Genomic DNA, 18,214 nt, shown 5'->3' on the forward strand with positions numbered 1-18,214 from the left:
TGTCCTAAGGATATACATTTCTCGGATACATATCATTCCTCGACGTTTACTGATTATTATAATGAACATGGTAAATCAGCTGTTATACCACAAAACATCCCGACTAATCTACTATAGATTATTTTAAAAAAAGATTCAGCTATGGTTACCGTTTTAGTTTGATTGTGGGTCGCTCAATTTTTCAAGTAAAAACACTATGTAGGCTAACACTACTTTGTCACTAGAAAGTCCGACTACTAGGCCTACAGCTACTACTAGAAGAGGGCGGGGAAGATAATAAGGTAATAAGGATTAGAAGTATCTAAGCTTGGGGGAAAGATGTCAAGGGTCATTGCACCAAAGAAGTATATACTTGTTTAGGAATAACCGATGTCCGAGGGTTTCAATGCATGATCTCATCGACATGAATATGGTTATGATTTAATAAATAACATTTGAAAAAAATAATAAAATCCTCCTCGGCGGTTAAGAGCCAGTTATTTATTCGTAGAACACAGTACACTGTCCTCTGCACGTCCGGTTCATTAATAAAAAGTAAATGAGACACAAGTCAACCGAATCGGAGCATGATACGAACTAACTTACAAAACTAGCATAATCATATTGGATTTAACACCTATGAGCATGAATGATATTAATTAAATTGGCGCCTGTTTCCATTACATCCAGGTGCTCAGCGCCAACCAATCAGAGTTGCTGTTATACCTAATAAAACCTCGCCTTATTTAGGTTATGTCTCCATCTGAAAGTTGAATCAGTGTTCGTAAACAGACTGCAAGTAGTTCTGTATGTTGAAACTGTAGTTACACTCGGTACTTTTAATCATCATCATAATATTGTTTTCATCAGTCAACTACGAGATCATCAGCTTATTGGTAAGTAATATTTCCAATTTATAATTTAATCTTAACATATGCCATTTATATACTATCGGTAGAAGCGTGAACGTTAAGCAATATTATCTATGTTATTGTTATCACGATTAGGCCTAATATAAGCTGTATCGGCCTACTTTTTTCCCCTTCAATATTTATTTCCTAATATATGTGTCCCCTGGATGGGGGTGTCCCAATTAGAAAGGTAAGTTTCTGTTATGTACACAATAATTTAAGCATGGACCTATAAAATAGCACGCATACAGTATTCTTTTTTTGGTGGTGGTGGGGGAGGGGGGCATTGATAATAGGTCTAATAGTGAGGATCGTGTTTGTATATATAAAATATACAGAATATTCAATATTTATATTATCGTAGGCCTATTCAGCTTTGATGTGTACTGTCGTATCATCATCAATCTGTTCAAAAACTTGTCCTAGGTTCTTCACCAATATACAGACCGTATTCAGATCTCAAAAGCAGGACAATTCTAAAACTTAAAGGAGGATTCTTGGAGAGTGAGTTAAACCGACTATAGGTCCATGTCTTATTTGGGGAGTGAGGAGTCATAATCGTCATCTTCCATCGGAAACCAACAGTTAATCGGTATGGTCATTATGCATTATTGCCATTCTCATTAGTATTGAATAAATTATTCAGTCTATATACATTCGATCGTCAATTCGAACATAAACCATTATCTCATGAATTCCAGAGGGAATTCTTTTTGCCGACAATGCAGTTCGAAAATATAGATTAGATAGAGAAAAATAAGATTCTAGGTCTAGTCCATACATTGTTAAACTGACATACACCAATGCAAAGTAACCTGATATAACTTTCGACAACATAAATCGCCCACAAAGCATTTGTTGTAGGTCTACTAGTCCTAGTACTATAACTGTACCATAGAATTATGAGTACGAACTACATTATGTCCGGCCCCTGTGGCATATTTTCTTATGGGTGATGTGTGGAGCTCGGGTTAGGGTAACTCCTGCATTCTGTCGATGGACGAGGCAATGAGAGAAGCAAGTCTCTTGAACCAGTCTCTGATTATCTTATTATACCACGCTGCAGAGTCCAACTTGGCTTATTTGCTAGTACCGGTATATACACAGCCATGCACCAACTCAAACCCCACGAACGGTATCCTATATCTACGGACGTTGAAAGATGTGGTTCCATAATTCCAGTCAGTATAATGTTCATCAGAATCAGAATCACAATGCGATATATTTGATTTTTAGTTTTTAAATTAAAATATTCAGAGTTCCTGATTTATGTGCGTGTTGTAGGCTAATAATGTTTTATGATTCATGAAATTGTGCAATGGTATGTTTCTTCGTATTATCAGCAAAAGGAAATTAAGCGCTACTTCCTTGTGTCACAACACAAGTAATAGTATACTTCAGATAGCTTACTAAGACTAGAGGATTTTCTGCCAGTGACGTAAAAACATTAGCTATTTAAAAAATTGATTAAATTTAGTCTGTTAAGCCTACTCGATGAGGCAACCTGTACATGTATAAAACCACGGTTTTAGTTTTGAATCATGTAGCTTATAATGAACGCTAGTGATATAGAGGTAGGGTTCTAATCCGTCTCTCAACCAACTTATGTTTCGTTTATAATGTGGTGGTAAGCTAAATAAGAGATAAAACGGCTCTATATGTCTTGATTTGCTGACGCTAAAACCAATTAAGCAAAAAATAATAATAAAAAAAGAAAAGACAATTGTTTCTATTCACGAAACGGTTTAGAGTAATGACAATTATCACTAGTTTGATTACCAGTGGGCCCACAAGATTGCAAAATGATGCGATGAACTTGAATCGAAAATATTTGTGACTTAACGGATTTTATAATAGTGCGTTCTTTGAACAGCTATGACATTGGTAAACATTAGGAAGATTTAAATACAAATGGGCAATGCTTTATTCGTTATAGCATTGTATTTTCCCATGGTATTACATTAGTCATTGAGTTCCTCTATTCTTTAAATCAGTTGAGAATATAAAAGTATTTTTACAGGAAAAAATACATCTTATGAAGGTAATAATTTCCGACGTACTGCTGTAAGGCCTATTATATATTTTCTTAGAAACGTTTGAAAAGGTTGTTTTTGGTTACGGGTTCTAGGAGAACGATGAACCAGCAATTAATGTTATTTATAGACGACAAATAAGTTCGAAGGAAGGAAGGAATAAGCAAGTAGATCATCACCTTTAGTTTAAACAGGACGTAGTCAATACGTATACTGTATATAACGACGGTACACACGGTCTAAACAGCTGTAAAATAGTAAAGTAAATTGTGTGTGGATCGTTAAAGGTAAGAGACATTAACGTTGCGTATGTAACCTGTGTATGTTGAATTTTTGTGTTATTGTTAAAGACCAGCTAATCTTACCTAGGCCTATAGGTAAATCATATCACTTAGGTTTAGTTGCACGATAGTTGGTATGTACTTATACACACTATTCAAACGTAAAAATATTACTATTACTATTTTTATTTTTTCACCTTTTTTTGGTTCATTGATTGTGGTATATTATACATACCTTTAAACATGATATATAGCACTGTAGCAGAACAACATTTATTTTTAACCAGTTTCTACAAGGTTGACTTATGAGATTTTGCTAATCTCGGCGGGCAAAAGACGCAGACGCTCATAATATAATATATAAGTGACGTTTCCATTGGGGTTCGACTCGTGAGAAAATATCGTATTATTTTCAACAACACAATTATTTCTTGTCCTGCAACATGCACACCGATTAAACCATTAATAACAGAAAAATGATACAAATATTATTAATTAATTATTATTATTAATATTATTATTAATATGTTAGTATTGTTTGTCACTTGGATATTGGTAAAAGAAACGGGAATATCAAGCTGGTGCTGACCCATACTCTTCTGGATGTATACAGTCTATCTCCCCCTCCAGCGCTCTCTCCTTTCCATCTTTTATAGTTTTTTTCCAAAAATTCCAATACAAAACTTTTCCTTTCCGTCTTTTCACGCCGCCGTCCTTCGTCTGCTTTTGCCCTTCGTGTTTCTACTTAATTCAACTATGTTATAGGATTTGTCATTTCCATCGTTTGTTCTTAGCTTCCTCCCAATTTGCCTCGCGTACTTTTGAATATCAGTGTCGATTCTTTCAAGCAATTCTTTCTCAAATCCATAATAACACTGAATGAAATGCATTAAATATATAGTGCTCTCTATTTTTTGTGTATTTATGTTGGAGGTTATAGTAGCGCGTATTCACGCTTTATTTTGCTTTATGAGTCCTCGAGATACGTAAGTTAACTTACTTCATTATTGTGCTGGTTTGCCATCAATTTTAATTAATTTTTCTGATGTGCACTGTGTGTGATTCTGCAACCACCTTGAGATAGATAGTGGAAAAACTATCGCAAATCACGAATCTATGTGACAGAGATAACAATGTATTAACGATACTTTCTAGACTCGTTTGATGACTTGCGACAGTTTGTCATAATTTACTTAGGGACAATTGCAGAATCGACTTTGAGAATAGATTGTTAATTTCATTAAATTTGTTTTGTCTTTTTTTCTCGTCAGTTAAATCAAGATGTCCGATAACCAAGTACGTGTCATGCTGTGGATGGTTCCACGTAGTCTAGCAATGCCGGTTGTGCGGTCCATGTCAAAACTTGATAATGTCGAAATTATTAACGAACCATTCGCCTGCGCTGCATCTCTAGGCCCGGAAAGATCGAGCACTTGGAATGACGAAGCCATCAATATTCTAGATAAATCCATGGCGTCGGTTGCTGACGCTGGTCAGGATCACAAAAAGTATACTTTTAGTTGGGTAAAGGAGTCTCTTCTAGAAGCTCCTCATGAAGGAAAAGATGTAGTGTTCGTTAAAGACACCTCGGTTTCTCTAGTAGGAAAATTGGACTGTGCCCCCAAAGGATATCGCCATACATTTATAATACGTCACCCTAACAAGGTCTACAAATCATGGAAAGCGTTACTAGTAAAATTGTTGACGGAAGATGTTGCCAAAATGGGAATGGACGCCATGTTAAAACTGTCTGGAGCGGAAGGTTATGGATTCGAGGAACATTATAAGTTATACGAACATGTAAAATCGATGGGACTGGATTCTGAACCAGTAATCATTGACGCAGATGATCTGCAAACCAATCCAGAGGCTACTCTTCGGAAGTACTGCGAGGCTATCGGTGTCAAATTCTCAGATAGTATGATGTCATGGGAAGCTGACCAATGTGCGGCAGATGATTGGTCGATGTCTCAACTCCAACTGGCGGGGCACAAGATGGTAGGAACGTACAAAGAAGCGTTCGATAGTGTAGGTTTCAAGAAGTCAGACAATATGGATCCTCCGCCACGGTCCGAGCTTTCAGATGATCTTTTAACATGCATTGATCACGCAATGCCGTTTTATGAGAAAATGCTTGCGAAAAAACTATAGAATATACCTGTATCTATTATTATGTCTATTTATAGGCTAACATTATTGTAATTTTCAAAAGTAAAAGTATACCCCTATATTATGGCAGTTCAATATAGCATGCAAAAGTGTATTATTCAACGTTGGTTATTGTAATTGTAACATATAATATTTCGAAAGCTCTTCCTCAGCATTATGCATTAAATTATTTTTTGTATTATAGCCAAAGAGAAATATTAAATTTCCCTTTCTTGTGTACGCGCTATACTGAACTCTTCGCTCATGTTATGTATGATGGTGGTGGATTGAGGGAAAGATCTTCCGTACGCCATCCCTCACCTACACCTCTATAATATCCGCCTACCATAATAATCTAGATTTTATTCAATAGTGAATTTTAAATTGTTCTTGTTGATTATTTAGGACTACATATTTTGTTTTTAGATTTACTCCTTATATCAAAATGTAAGGATCGCGTAATATTGTTTTTCAGTATTTGTATAAAATTAACGTAACCGAAGCTTTAATTTGTATATGTTTTAATAAATATAAATTTTAATACTGTTTAAATAGTTAAACTTCCAACAATGATAGTGATGTGATGTAATAAAATGTTTAACTAATTGTCATTAAAGTGCAATAATCATTTGTTTTAATCTGGTTGTGATGACGTGTGGGGAGAATGTTACATTTTCCACTTACATTAACCTGGTTTTAATTTTATTTCCTAAATTAAATGGATTATTTTTCAACAAGCAGCTACTTTTTGCTTTATGAATTACAGTGCAAACATTATTTTGTAATGATTCACGACAAACAGGACGTAATATATACATTGATATCGATGATAGCGCAGATCCGATTTGAAAGGTGGAGAGTAAAAACACAGGGTTCTTTGTAAACGTCTAAATACATATATTGTGTGTTAAGGGTTCGGCGTATGGCCTTATGACACACAGAGAATTTATACTGGACACAGATAATACCGGGAAAATGACTAAATAAGGAACTAATCAGAAATTATAATATGACTCCCGTTCTGTGTTACATAGATTTTCACAAACTCAAAGATTTCGTCATCGATGGGAGGGGCCTACTTCAACCATCCCTACAAAATGAGGGACATGTCCCTTCCGCGCCACAAGGTACCGTAGGTATGTAATGAAACGTATGAATGTAAAGATTCAACAAACTGCATTTTTCACAATAATAAAAAAAGATTGTTATCTCGGAATAGACAGAACAATAAATTATATTGGCCATGTCCAATACCTAATCAAACTACCGGGTATGAAACAATTCCTTTTAAATTCGGATTTACTATCTCTGGGTATATAGATTATTGGATGCTTTATCGGCTGATCTACAAATATCAATTTGAAAATTCGACCTTAATGAGATTCTTGAGACCAATTATTTTACTTAGAATAGATAGCACTTACTATTTGTAACTATATATGGCGTTAATATCACGTGAATCGCTGGACTAAATGAGAACAAATAGAATAAGAAGTCGCCCTTAAAAGCATTTTAATGCGGCAAATTTAATTTGTTACAAAGGAATTTGAATAAAATATATACCCTTACTCATTTCTTGACATGTTGTTTAATTTGTTGCTTTCAATTAGATTTTTTGCTTACTATAAAAGTAACTATGTTGGGATTGAATACGAATCCTGGAGCGTAGCTACTTTAGATTGTTACTCAAAATGCGACGTACACGAACCGCATATAATGAGTGGACGCTTCGCTGAATATTCCATTAACACTTGAAATCGTACGGGAAAGTATTAATATATTATAAGTCACGTCGAGTATTTTTATTGGATTCACGTACTTTCGTAGAATATTAATAGTCTGTCCGCACGAAGATCTTCAGGATATCTAATGTATCCGGTTTAAAGATAACATGCGATAAACCATTATGGAAAAAACCTTCGGGGAAAATTAATACAATAACAAAAATAATACATTATGTACAGTAATTTATGAATATAAAAATCCGTTTTGTAAGTTTGGTCCGAAAATATTATTTACTTTATTAATATAGTGCATTTTCGGCAATAGCATGCTTTATTTATAAAATCAAAATCGAGTATTTAAGTTAAGCGCCTCCCTGGTAATGAGTTGTTCTAGTACTGTACCTACTGCGGACGTAGCGACTTTAAATTGAAAGAGCATTATTATATCCAGGGTGATTTTATTACTAAATCAGTCTATCGAATTATATCAGTACGGTGAGCCATTGTAAACATCTCTCTTTGTTGTCATAAGTAGGCTATACAGCGTCATTCCGGAATCACTGAATTAACTTAGACGTTATAACCTATTTCTTTGTAGGCAAGTAAGGCATGATAATTAACACCAGGTTGTTTTAAAAATGTGAGACAAGCACGGTAACGTATTAATTTATATTCTCAGACTCAGCTAAAAACTAAAATTATAGCTATTTTAGCACAAGCTCCGCAAGCTCGTAAGCCATTGTAGCCGGCCTACTGAAGATGGTTTCAATGGGCCTGGATAAGGTCGTTCGTAGTTTATGTAGGCCTATATCTGGGGTTGTAATACTTCCTTTAGAGGTGGGAAGGTGGGATTCTTAAAATGGACACTTGAGTCATTGTGACATCAAAAATGGTTTTTTTTATGGCTTCTGACAGAATGTTATTAATTTTGCTTTAAATTGCAGTTTGTTCAGATCAGGTAAATAATTGTTTTGTATCTTAGTAATGATCATGATCAAAGCGAATAACGTGACATTAAAATGCATCCAAATTCAACCAAAAAAATAATTTTTTTTATATATTTTATATATCTTTAAGCGGTTGCTGACATATCACATTAAATATATCTTAAAGCACCTTCTTTTACATTATAACTTTTTCAGGGTTTGAACTAACAGAAAGAGAATAATGGCTGACAAACAAACCAAACAAGTACGTGTGATGCTATGGATGATTCCACGAACTCTTTCGACGGTAATTCTGAAATGTATGAGCCAACTGGAAAACGTAAAGATTATCTCCGAACCATACACATGCGCCATGATGCTAGGCCCAGAACGTATTGTAAACTTACAGGATGATACGCAAGAATCTCTGGATAACACGATGAAAACGGCAGCAGATATCGACCTGGACATGGGGCTTGATCACAACCTGTTTACCTTTAAATGGGTAAAAGAGACTTTGCTTGAAGGAGAGTATCCAGATAAAGACGTTATCTTCTGTAAGGATATGTCTCAACCGGTCTCGGCAAACCATGCTCTCGTTCCCAAGGGATACCGCCATACGTTCGTGATCCGACATCCGCTAAAACTGTACAAATCTTGGAATAACATGTTTGCAAGCATCGGGAAGGCAGACGGTAACCTGGACGAAGTTCTCCTGTCATATTCCAAGGGTTACTCTTACGGAGAACACTTGGAGTTGTATGAGTATTTGATATCGAGTGGGATTGAACCGGAACCAATTATTATCGATTCAGACGACCTCCAATCAAATCCTGAAGGGGTGCTGAAAAAGTTCTGCCAAACTCTGGGGATTAAGTACACTGATAAGCTGCTCTCCTGGGATGCCGGTGACGATATTGTCAAGACCTGGGCCGCGTCCAAGCTTCAGCTGCAGGGTAACAAAGTGATGAAGGTATATCAGAATGCCTTTGATAGTACTGGGTTCAAACCACCCGGACCACTCCCTCAACGATCAGACCTACCAGATGCAGTTTTGAGATGTGTGGACGCAACAATGCCGATATATCAACAAATGTACGAAAAACGCCTAAGACCATAACCAATTAAATAGAATAATTAGCGATAAACATAAATAACATATATTAATATTATAATAATCCATTAGTATTTTAGTACCGTACGATGTATTTTATTAGCTGGTTGAAGATTTACCGTTTTTATTCAAATAAACGCCCCGGGGAGTTTTGTTTTAGTGGTGGGGTGAAAGAGTTTACAGTGTTTCGAGGAGGAGAGTTGATTAGGCCTATTCTTTTATTAACTCAATTAATAGGCTATAATGATACAGTAAAATTGTATAAACATCATCTGAAGTAAATAAATTCTACTAAAATAAAAATGTGTTATAATTACAGAATTGTGTGTAAATTTGGCGTTTATTCAAAATAGGGATTCCGAATAAATAGACTATTAAATTCGTCATTATTGATTGCGTTGAAATGTATTCCATGGACTATAAGAATTCTATCCATGGTGAACATTTGGTCAAAATCCAAAGTGAGTATATCTTATAATTAATTGTATAAATGTGTTAGTAACACATGCACCAGCATTATTCATTTTCTAAAATTGTATAATAATTTAATATAAGATGTTTAGATAACGAAAAACACTTTTTTATTGCGTCAGAAATTTCAGGTGAAAAGGTTTAAAGTTCGCAAGATAGAGGGCGGCAGTTAAACAAGAGGAAATAAAATTTGCACGCGAATGGCGAGAACGTGACGACCAAAAACGTGCCTAAATTTAGATGAAAAACGTGTGTTTAAACATAAAAATCGTTTCAAATGATGGATCAAAGAGGTTCAGGGCTATTCGGGGGATACTCGTATGGTGATCCAACTCTAAATGTTCCAGGTAAATTAAGTAATATAGTGTGTAGGCTAGGCCTATATGTGTAGGGCCGGCTGACGACGATGATGGTGTAAAAATGCCACGATTAAATGATATGCCGGTTTATAGCCTAGGCCCCCTACAATGAAGCACACTGCTCGCTTATTTTGCGATTCGATAATTTCATATATAACTACCTGCGAAATTTATACAAAAACTTGATTTTATTAAAGCTGTTAAGAAATGATGTAGCCTATTAAAGTATTACATAATTAACAGCTGATTATATAAAAATTAGTGTTAATAATAATATAGTAGGCCTACCTAGGCCTAATATTGTTTTATTTTAAATTTATTTAATTATTATTAACTGTACTGAGACTGTAGGCCTATATGTCTCGATCTTGGAATAAAACCGTCAATATAAATGTAATTACTGTCAATGAAAATTTCGAAATAGTGGAAATAGGCCTAGATTTAGAATAGATAGATACAGTAAGTAAGCATAAAAAAAAGAATGAATTCCTAAACCCAATTCAAATCAGTGGTTGTACGATTAACCTCAATATTAGTATCAATATCACTTTTAGAGTTCGATGCAGAACACAAACTTGAATAATTCTTTTTATTTTTACTACAGTGACATCAGGAGGTGGTAGTACTATTTCTCCATATCTTAACCTAGATCCTAGATACCTAAATACAGTAAGTCTAATTTAAAATGTGTTGCAATTTCACTTTTTTACAAAGTATCAAAGTACTGTAACAAGTTTAATTATATTGTAGGTGTGTACTTACTGCTTATCGTGTCATTCAACTTATTTAAAAATTGTTGAAGTAGCCATTGAATAAATAAATGAATTTGTATTAATGTTTGTTAATAGGGAGATGCAGAATTTATTGTTCCGACAGGTCAGTCAAGAGTAAGAGGTCGTTTTGAGCTAGCATTTTCACAAATTGGTGGATCTGTAATGTCAGGTATGTATTCATATAAAATTTCTATAAATTATATAATCCTTGTGCCATACTAGAAAGAAAAATTGATACTGACCCAACAATTCCATATTTATACAATGCAGAGAAAGCATTGTGGATCAAATCTTCAATGCAAAAGTGTATTACTGTATATTATCAAAGATAATACTGTTCTTTTTTATAAAGGTGCACTTTATGGAGGGATTAATGGTTTACGAGTGGCAAGAAGTCAAACAGCAGAACTCTCAGGAAAAGTTAGAATGTCTCAGTAAGTATGTTTAGGTGACTGTACCTGCTTAAGCTCTGTCTGCACTATCAAACTAGTTTGACAAAAAAATGTGATATGTCCAAATATGGTAGTGATATGACATCATCATGTCCATATAAGGGCACATCACATAAAGTTTGATAGTGTAGACAGAGCTTTACAATATATGATAAAGTATAGTAAAACCCCTCCTTTGAGACACCCCTATTATGGGACACCCCTATTAAGGGGACACTTTCCCACAAAATAAGTGGAAATATATGTTTTAAAAATACATTTACCTTGTATTAAACAACTTGTTTGATTTTGTTTGCAGAATGTTAACGTTAGTAACTAAGCAAGGAGCCTCAGCAGCTAATGCTGTTGGTGTAGTTGGTATGTATCATTTTTTGATATAAATGTTTAAAGATGGCTTATGTTGACATGGAACTTGTAAATTGTCATTGTTATCATACCATGTGCGCGACATGATTTGTAGTTGTATAGGAAACGGCACGGTAACATCAAACTGATTGCTACGGGCCACAGTCACCCGTACCGCACACGCGCGATTACAATTTTTCTGCTGGGTTCATTTCCGTAAAAAGGCAACGCTCCGAGCAGCTGAACGTAACTGACCATAACTGACTGCAACACAAAGTATGTTGACATATGCGCAGTTGAGTTGAGTTAATATTATATAGAGAAGATGTTTGTATTAAATCTTATTAAATGGCTTCTTTAACTTTGACTTGATGTTTTACATGCATCTGTGAACAGAGTTTGTTACTATATATAATATATATTTTGCCAAAAAGCCATCACTGGGAAATGAAAAAAAAATTGAGGGCACTATAGGAAATTTACTCATGTAATTTCAACTAAAAATGTCATGCTCAATTACAAAAAAATTGCAACCCTAGATTGCATGGGGATATCAATTTTTTTTTTTCATTTTTTTTTTTTTAACTACTTCATTTAAAATTTCTTTTTCTTTTCATAGCTGTTATGTATAGTATATTAGGTCTTGGTATTTCATGGGGACGGGGCACTGAAGATGAAATCAATACGATATCTGCTGCAACAGCCACAGGGCTACTATACAAATCATCAGGTCAGTTTATATTTTGTTTACAGCCATACATTTTTTACATCTTTTACACACATTACATCTTTATCACAACATACTTTTGCTGTTAAAAGCTGTTCAAATAACTCATACATACATGCAATCCGTGGACATCTGACAGGCTAGTACTGCAGTAATAGTATAACCACAATCTTTTGTACGTTAATAAGACCAACAGGAGGATAATAAAGTGTAAATCTAAATAATATAGTAACATTACTTACTGCTTTATTTCACAGCTGGACTGAAGACAATGGCAAAGGGTGGAGCAGTTGGCTTAGGTCTTTCAACATTATGGTGTTTGTATCACAATAAGGACAAAATTCTAAACTCGCAGACAAATTATTGATAGAACAATATATGCAGCTAAGCTAACATAGAAAATATTGGTATTACAGTAGAGTGGTGCCTTCCCTGGCCTACCCAGAGTGATTTTGGTAGATTGGAGTGTGATCACATTCGACAACAGGCCTAGAAATATTTTAAATATATTTGTATGCATTGCAAGGAAGGTGAGAATATTTCAATATCAAAGCTGCGCTGTACCAGTTTTACAACTTGTTTATATTTTAAAATATATTGACTTATTTTTCAAGACTTTTACAAGAGAACTCATTCATACAGTTGATAATAAATGATATATCAAAAGTTCCTGTGCAGGAGAAAAGAAAAATAAATCTTTATTATCTTAGACAATAATTATAATTTACTAGATGCAAGCATGTAAAGTACAGGTACATTCATAAATATTGTTTGTTCTGCTTAATACAGAATCTGAAATGTTGTCTCAGCCATTATATGTATTATAACATATTTATATAGAAAAGAATTTCTACGCCCTCAGCAAGTCTTAGCATAATTATACAGAGAATAGACAATTTTTATTTGAATGCTTTTCTTGAAATACAGCAAATATTAATATTATTAAAGTACACCTGGGTCTAGATGTCTCAAACAAGGGGTTTCACTGTGATCAATGGTGGTCATTGTGTAGTTTCTATCAAATATCATTTCACTTTGCCTTCTGTACTCCACATTCTACCCTTTCTCTATTTATCTATAGTAAATGCAGTATAGCCAACTCTACTTTTGCCATTTTCACTATTGTGATATTGTCAATAGTTTGATTAAAATATTATTGTACGGTTTATGGTTTTGAGTGTTCATTGAATTTTGGTCGTGGTATAAAGTGGTGATACACATCAATTAATTAAAGACCCATTTGTTGATGTTTTGTAAAAATAATGCATATATTACTTTAAAAAACATTAGACCAGGTCATTCCTTGTCTTAAATGTACGTTTTATGTTAAAGTATGATAAAAAAGAGAGAAACATGGACAGTCTTAGGCCGAGGCTAGCTAGTCTTAGGTTTGTAGGCCTAGCTGGTAAACATCCGCAACGTACGAACATCGTAAGCTAGCTAGCTATAGGCTTAGCCTGACGTTGACTAGTTAATGCAATAATTGTCTTTCTGTTTTTGCCAGAATCCAATCTGAAAAGTTTTATTCTTCCATTTGTTTTGCCTTCACGATTGATCAAAAGTGGGTGAATAGCAGAAGAAAAACGAAATATCACTCCACGTGCAATGCATGTTGGGATTTATAGCGGCCCGATTAGAATACTCCATAGACTTATTTTTCACAACCGTTTAAAGACAAAAAAAGTTATCGCAATAGGACCATATATTATTTATTTTTACATTAAATGTAATTTTTGATCTTAAATTGAATCTAAAAAACGTTTAGACTTTAATTACAGGGCCTCGAGAAAGAGAGGTAATAATTAGAACCCTGACAGTATGATAATAAAGACCGACTAAAATTATTACAGCTTTTCAAACATTTTTATTGGGACTACATGCAGCTCAGAGAAGCATCAATATCTCAGCCTGGTGTCATTACTCATCATCATTTTGAACATAATAAAAAAACAAGAGAAATAGTTCTGTTGACGTCATTCTTATTTATCAAAATATGATGCTTATATTAGAAAGCTTTTGTACTAGTACAAAATATTTAGCACAAACTTTGCTTACACTGTACAAGATTGGAAAGTAAGACTACTGTTAATTATGTATGTTACAGTAGTACCTCTTGATTCTTACTTTTGTGAAGAAAATAAAATGATTTTGACATGAATCAAAATCATTGTCTAATCTATATCATTAATATCACATAATCATAGTTAATCATTAAAATACAATCTTCATGCTTGATTGATTACGTATCACATTGCTCAGTGGCGTAACTGCTATGAACGCTCACTGGCTAAACCCATGGGCCCCAGAGCATACGCAGCTCCAATGCAAGCGCAACTACCCAGTGTTGGAGAGCCTCTTGATGAGTGCTAAACCAGGGGCCTTTAACCCTGTGTTACGCCACTGCAACTGCTGTGCATCATTTGGCTCTATCGTCATGATTAGGGGTACTCATTCAGGTTTTTGTAACAATGTTGTGCAACGTGAAGCTGGTTTAGTGCATTTGGAAACAAATCTGCAATTGCTCTACTCTCCTGCAAGTTATTTTTATGGGCTTAGCCTTCAACATTTTTCAAGATTAACTTATAAAACAGTAGGTGTGTATTGAAACGAATAATGAATGTTTTGTATTTTCAAATTCAAATAAACATTCACTATTTGAATACAATACACTCCTTAGATAACCTTTCCTACAAAAGAGCACCATTTATACCATTTCTATCAAGTATCTTTACAAAATTGTTGCATTTCTTGGACATTTCAACCTTAGTATATATACCTTTAGTATAATATATAGCATTTCTTTCATTAAAATTATTATTATTCTACTTTTTCGGCATCTTCTGCATTTTTCTTCATCCACTTTATCTGTGTGCTTTTTCTGACAACCTCGGGATATCCTTCCATAATCATACGTTCCTCCCACTCCTCAATTTCTTCTTTGTATCTTTCTGTATCAGCGTTTGCTTTTTCTCGAAACACCTATAGAAGAAAATTGTGAATTGTTATGATGTATGGCGCTCTTTATGGAAATAGCACATCAAACATTCTTCAATTTTAAAAGTGTATTCAGTTATAAAACCTAGCAATAAACATATCAGGTTTGATTAAAATATATTTGAGATATAAATAATCATAAAGGATTAATAATGGCAACGCAATGATGTTAATGACACCGCAAGTAATTTGACCAATCACGATGCATTTATCAATCAAACTGTAGCTATATACAAACACAAAGACATGAAAAATTTTGGGCAGGGGAAGCTTAAACAAAATACATCGCTGTAGCTCAAATAAGCCAACTACCCCATAGAGATAGGAAACATTGATCTTATGTTGTTTCGTTGCGTATTTTAATAATATTTCACCAGGGAGGTATAAAATAATTATTTTATACCTCCCTGATTTCACAGTTTATTGTAATAATATACCAGAGGGCTTTAAAATATTTATATGCTATACTTACATCCTTTTCTTCTTCTGTCAAGGTTTTCCAATCTTGGCTGAATTTAGTCATTGTATCCTAGAGAAACAATTATACATTTTAGAGTTGATCTAAAACAAGCTGACCCTACATAATGTTTCATTATACATTTTGATGTTACATTCAACACATCCAGTTTAAAAAAGTGACATGAAACAAACCGAGGTGAAAACATATCTTCCTTGGTGGAGGTAATAAAAACAAAACTAACCGTTTTGAACTCATGCATCTCTGGCGCTCTGCTAATTACATAATATATGAATGCTGATCTTGGCTGTTTTGGTTTTTCTAATCTTTTTAAAAGCTGTTAAAAAAATAAATAATAAAACACAAATAAATTTTGCCATACTCTGACATAATGTGTACGTTATACCATGGAGAAAACTTATTTCTCCATGTTTATACTAAGTACATTGAGAATAATAAAATAATTTTCGGGTGGGAGGGGCTCGAACCCACGACCTCCAAATTACTAGCGTACTACACAGTAGTAAACAAATTAAAGTAAACAATTACAGTTGTGCAGTGCAGTTACTCGCTGCTTACTTGGGCTCGAATCTAACCCTTAGCCATCAGCATCAGCGATCAGGAGGTCGTGGGTTTGAGTCCGACCTGAGAATTACTTCCGTATTTTTTCGCGCAAAACATCTGACCAATTTCTTTATTCCTAACTACTTACTTATTGGAGATTTAGAAAGATTGGTTAATGCAAATACAGTACTCACAGCCTTTTCTCTACGTCTTGCCTTTTGTTGACGTTTATGTTTTTTTTCTACTTTCATTTCCTCCAATTCACTCTCTGTTAACGACGATTTAAAATCTTTTTGCTCTAATTGAAATTGTTCCTCTAAATCCTTTGCTTGTTGTGTGTACGTCTGCAAAGGAATTGAAATACCACTTATTGTACAATACAAGTTTATCAAAACAGTAAAACCAAAGAATCAATATATATGTTAACGTACAGTAGCAAAGTAAATCTTTAAAACTATATTACATACATGTTTTTCTTCCTCTGGAAGTTCTCGCCATAAATCACCTAATTTTTTGGCAATTTCTTGCAATGGTATATCTAAAAAAAAAAAAAATTTAGACTGGTAAGAGTCTCTTTCTATGAATTTCAAATCAGGAGATTTTCACTCCTAAAATATAATACATTATAATGAGTTTAAGAATTTGTTTTGTTGAAAAGCTGAAAAGATTATGTCTGTTGGTTGTGTGAAGGCACAAAAAAAACTTCCATAATGTGTAGGAGTCTGCAGCAAGCCTGTAGCCATCAATCACGCATACTGCTTTACATATGCTCACACTTTCCATCATTTTGAGGGGGAGGGAGAATACAATCCTGGCTAAGGGTCTATGCAGGTACGCATAGACAAACACTAACCTGGATTTTGTTCCATTATGTCTGGCCTGGTTTCCTTACAAAACTGAATAAAACTGTTGCCTGGCCTTTTAGGTGGCACTGCTCCTCCTGTGCCCATAAACTGCAATAGTACTGCTGGAGATCTGTGAAATAATTAATATTTTAAAGTATCTTGTGGGTATTAATCTTGGGGGACACAGTGAAAGGACACAGTGAAAGGACATAGTAAAATGACATAGTAAAAGTATTTTAAGCAATGTGCTGCTGGACACATGACAGAAGAGGTGTCTCTATCAAGAGAAGTCTCGTTAAAAGCTGTGCAAATGAGAAATAAAATTCTATAGCCTAGGCCTAGTATAAATTAGTATAATATATTAATAATGTTTGTATATTTATTGCCATTGCATACAATGCCAAAATAAAAGCTACCTGTACAGTACATATATTATATTATACTATTCTAGCTAGACCTAGTTAGCCTAGGCCTATTCTATTTATTATAAATATAAAATTAAAATGAAAAACAATAAAAAATTTAATTATTAATCTTGAGCCACTACCAGCCACCACCAACAAAGCCAATTACTTCTACCTGTAACTGAACCTTTATTTATTGTACAATGGCAGCGTACCTCACATTTCTGCCTATCTTATCTACTAGCCTAGTACTCTAGGCCTAGCTTTCTTTCTAGCCTCCATACACACACCACACATGGCGCGAAGGATCAGTTCAGTCAGTGGGTGATGGTTTGACATTTTGCAAATACGAGAACACATGGTGTGCCTAGCTATGTACTGTTTCATCAGTGTATTGCTACTTATAAAATCTTATGTTTTTCCATATCACGGAGTTTATTCTTATACATACCTGTTAAATACATTGCTTAGACTTGTTTGACATTTTAAGAATATTCGACTACCTGCAAAAAATGTCTTGCAACAACCACATACAGCTGCCATTTTCGCGGTAGGCCTAGAATGCCAGGGTCGTTTGTAAACTACTCAACCGTATCAATTGAACTTTATTTTTGTTAAATAGATGATTGAATTTTAAATGAAAGATACATTAATTGATTTGTAATCAAAACTTGATGCCATTTACATCCCTCTTTTCTTTTGATGCT

General features: G+C 34.3%; 4 protein-coding genes across 10 annotated transcripts; 3 read left to right on the top strand and 1 right to left on the bottom strand.

Moving 5' to 3' along the window:
• Nucleotides 1–635: 635 nt before the first annotated feature.
• Nucleotides 636–5,819, top strand: LOC140051245 (uncharacterized). Of its 3 annotated transcripts, XM_072096387.1 has the most exons (3): nucleotides 636–875; nucleotides 1,317–1,482; nucleotides 4,476–5,819. In XM_072096387.1, exon 3 carries the CDS (start codon nucleotides 4,486–4,488, stop codon nucleotides 5,353–5,355), a length of 870 nt encoding a protein of 289 aa, XP_071952488.1. In that variant the 5' UTR covers nucleotides 636–875; nucleotides 1,317–1,482; nucleotides 4,476–4,485; the 3' UTR covers nucleotides 5,356–5,819. The 3 variants fall into 3 exon arrangements, with proteins under 3 accessions (XP_071952488.1, XP_071952487.1, XP_071952489.1); XM_072096386.1 differs by lacking the exon at nucleotides 1,317–1,482 and having other exon boundaries at nucleotides 642–875; XM_072096388.1 differs by lacking the exons at nucleotides 636–875; nucleotides 1,317–1,482 and adding an exon at nucleotides 3,000–3,210.
• Nucleotides 5,820–7,498: 1,679 nt separating this feature from the next.
• On the top strand, nucleotides 7,499–9,398 carry LOC140051499 (uncharacterized). 4 transcript variants are annotated; one of them, XM_072096741.1, is made up of 2 exons: nucleotides 7,499–7,571; nucleotides 8,219–9,398. In XM_072096741.1, exon 2 carries the CDS (start codon nucleotides 8,244–8,246, stop codon nucleotides 9,120–9,122), a length of 879 nt encoding a protein of 292 aa, XP_071952842.1. In that variant the 5' UTR covers nucleotides 7,499–7,571; nucleotides 8,219–8,243; the 3' UTR covers nucleotides 9,123–9,398. The 4 variants fall into 4 exon arrangements, with proteins under 4 accessions (XP_071952842.1, XP_071952839.1, XP_071952840.1 ...); XM_072096738.1 differs by lacking the exon at nucleotides 7,499–7,571 and adding an exon at nucleotides 7,582–7,730; XM_072096739.1 differs by lacking the exon at nucleotides 7,499–7,571 and adding an exon at nucleotides 7,582–7,716.
• Nucleotides 9,399–9,753: 355 nt separating this feature from the next.
• LOC140052068 (mitochondrial import inner membrane translocase subunit Tim23-like) lies at nucleotides 9,754–13,409 on the top strand. The gene is made up of 7 exons (XM_072097454.1): nucleotides 9,754–9,934; nucleotides 10,551–10,615; nucleotides 10,795–10,888; nucleotides 11,072–11,153; nucleotides 11,470–11,528; nucleotides 12,136–12,246; nucleotides 12,501–13,409. The coding sequence occupies exons 1-7, from the start codon at nucleotides 9,865–9,867 to the stop codon at nucleotides 12,608–12,610; spliced, it is 591 nt and encodes a 196-aa protein (XP_071953555.1). The 5' UTR covers nucleotides 9,754–9,864; the 3' UTR covers nucleotides 12,611–13,409.
• A 624-nt stretch (nucleotides 13,410–14,033) lies between these two features.
• LOC140052067 (transcription factor A, mitochondrial-like) lies at nucleotides 14,034–18,063 on the bottom strand. Of its 2 annotated transcripts, none has more exons than XM_072097451.1 (7): nucleotides 17,959–18,063; nucleotides 17,112–17,233; nucleotides 16,726–16,796; nucleotides 16,453–16,602; nucleotides 15,939–16,031; nucleotides 15,710–15,766; nucleotides 14,034–15,222 (listed from the first exon to the last, which is right to left on the bottom strand). In XM_072097451.1, the coding sequence occupies exons 1-7, from the start codon at nucleotides 18,048–18,050 to the stop codon at nucleotides 15,061–15,063; spliced, it is 747 nt and encodes a 248-aa protein (XP_071953552.1). In that variant the 5' UTR covers nucleotides 18,051–18,063; the 3' UTR covers nucleotides 14,034–15,060. The 2 variants fall into 2 exon arrangements, with proteins under 2 accessions (XP_071953552.1, XP_071953553.1); XM_072097452.1 differs by having other exon boundaries at nucleotides 18,011–18,042.
• Nucleotides 18,064–18,214: the final 151 nt, after the last annotated feature.

This window comes from Antedon mediterranea, chromosome 6 (assembly GCF_964355755.1).
Source record: "Antedon mediterranea chromosome 6, ecAntMedi1.1, whole genome shotgun sequence".
Taxonomy (NCBI): Eukaryota; Metazoa; Echinodermata; class Crinoidea; order Comatulida; family Antedonidae; genus Antedon; species Antedon mediterranea.

Coding starts and splice junctions, on each gene's coding strand:
- LOC140052068 (XM_072097454.1), top strand. CDS start 9,865: ATGATGGATCAAAGAGGTTCAGGGCTATTCGGGGGATACTCGTATGGT. Junction 10,616..10,794: donor ATCCTAGATACCTAAATACA/GTAAGTCTAATT, acceptor GTTTGTTAATAG/GGAGATGCAGAATTTATTGT. Junction 12,247..12,500: donor GCTACTATACAAATCATCAG/GTCAGTTTATAT, acceptor TTTATTTCACAG/CTGGACTGAAGACAATGGCA.
- LOC140052067 (XM_072097451.1), bottom strand. CDS start 18,050: ATGGCAGCTGTATGTGGTTGTTGCAAGACATTTTTTGCAGGTAGTCGA. Junction 17,234..17,958: donor CTAAGCAATGTATTTAACAG/GTATGTATAAGA, acceptor ATTATTTCACAG/ATCTCCAGCAGTACTATTGC. Junction 16,797..17,111: donor CATAATGGAACAAAATCCAG/GTTAGTGTTTGT, acceptor TTTTTTTTTTAG/ATATACCATTGCAAGAAATT.
- LOC140051245 (XM_072096387.1), top strand. CDS start 4,486: ATGTCCGATAACCAAGTACGTGTCATGCTGTGGATGGTTCCACGTAGT.
- LOC140051499 (XM_072096741.1), top strand. CDS start 8,244: ATGGCTGACAAACAAACCAAACAAGTACGTGTGATGCTATGGATGATT.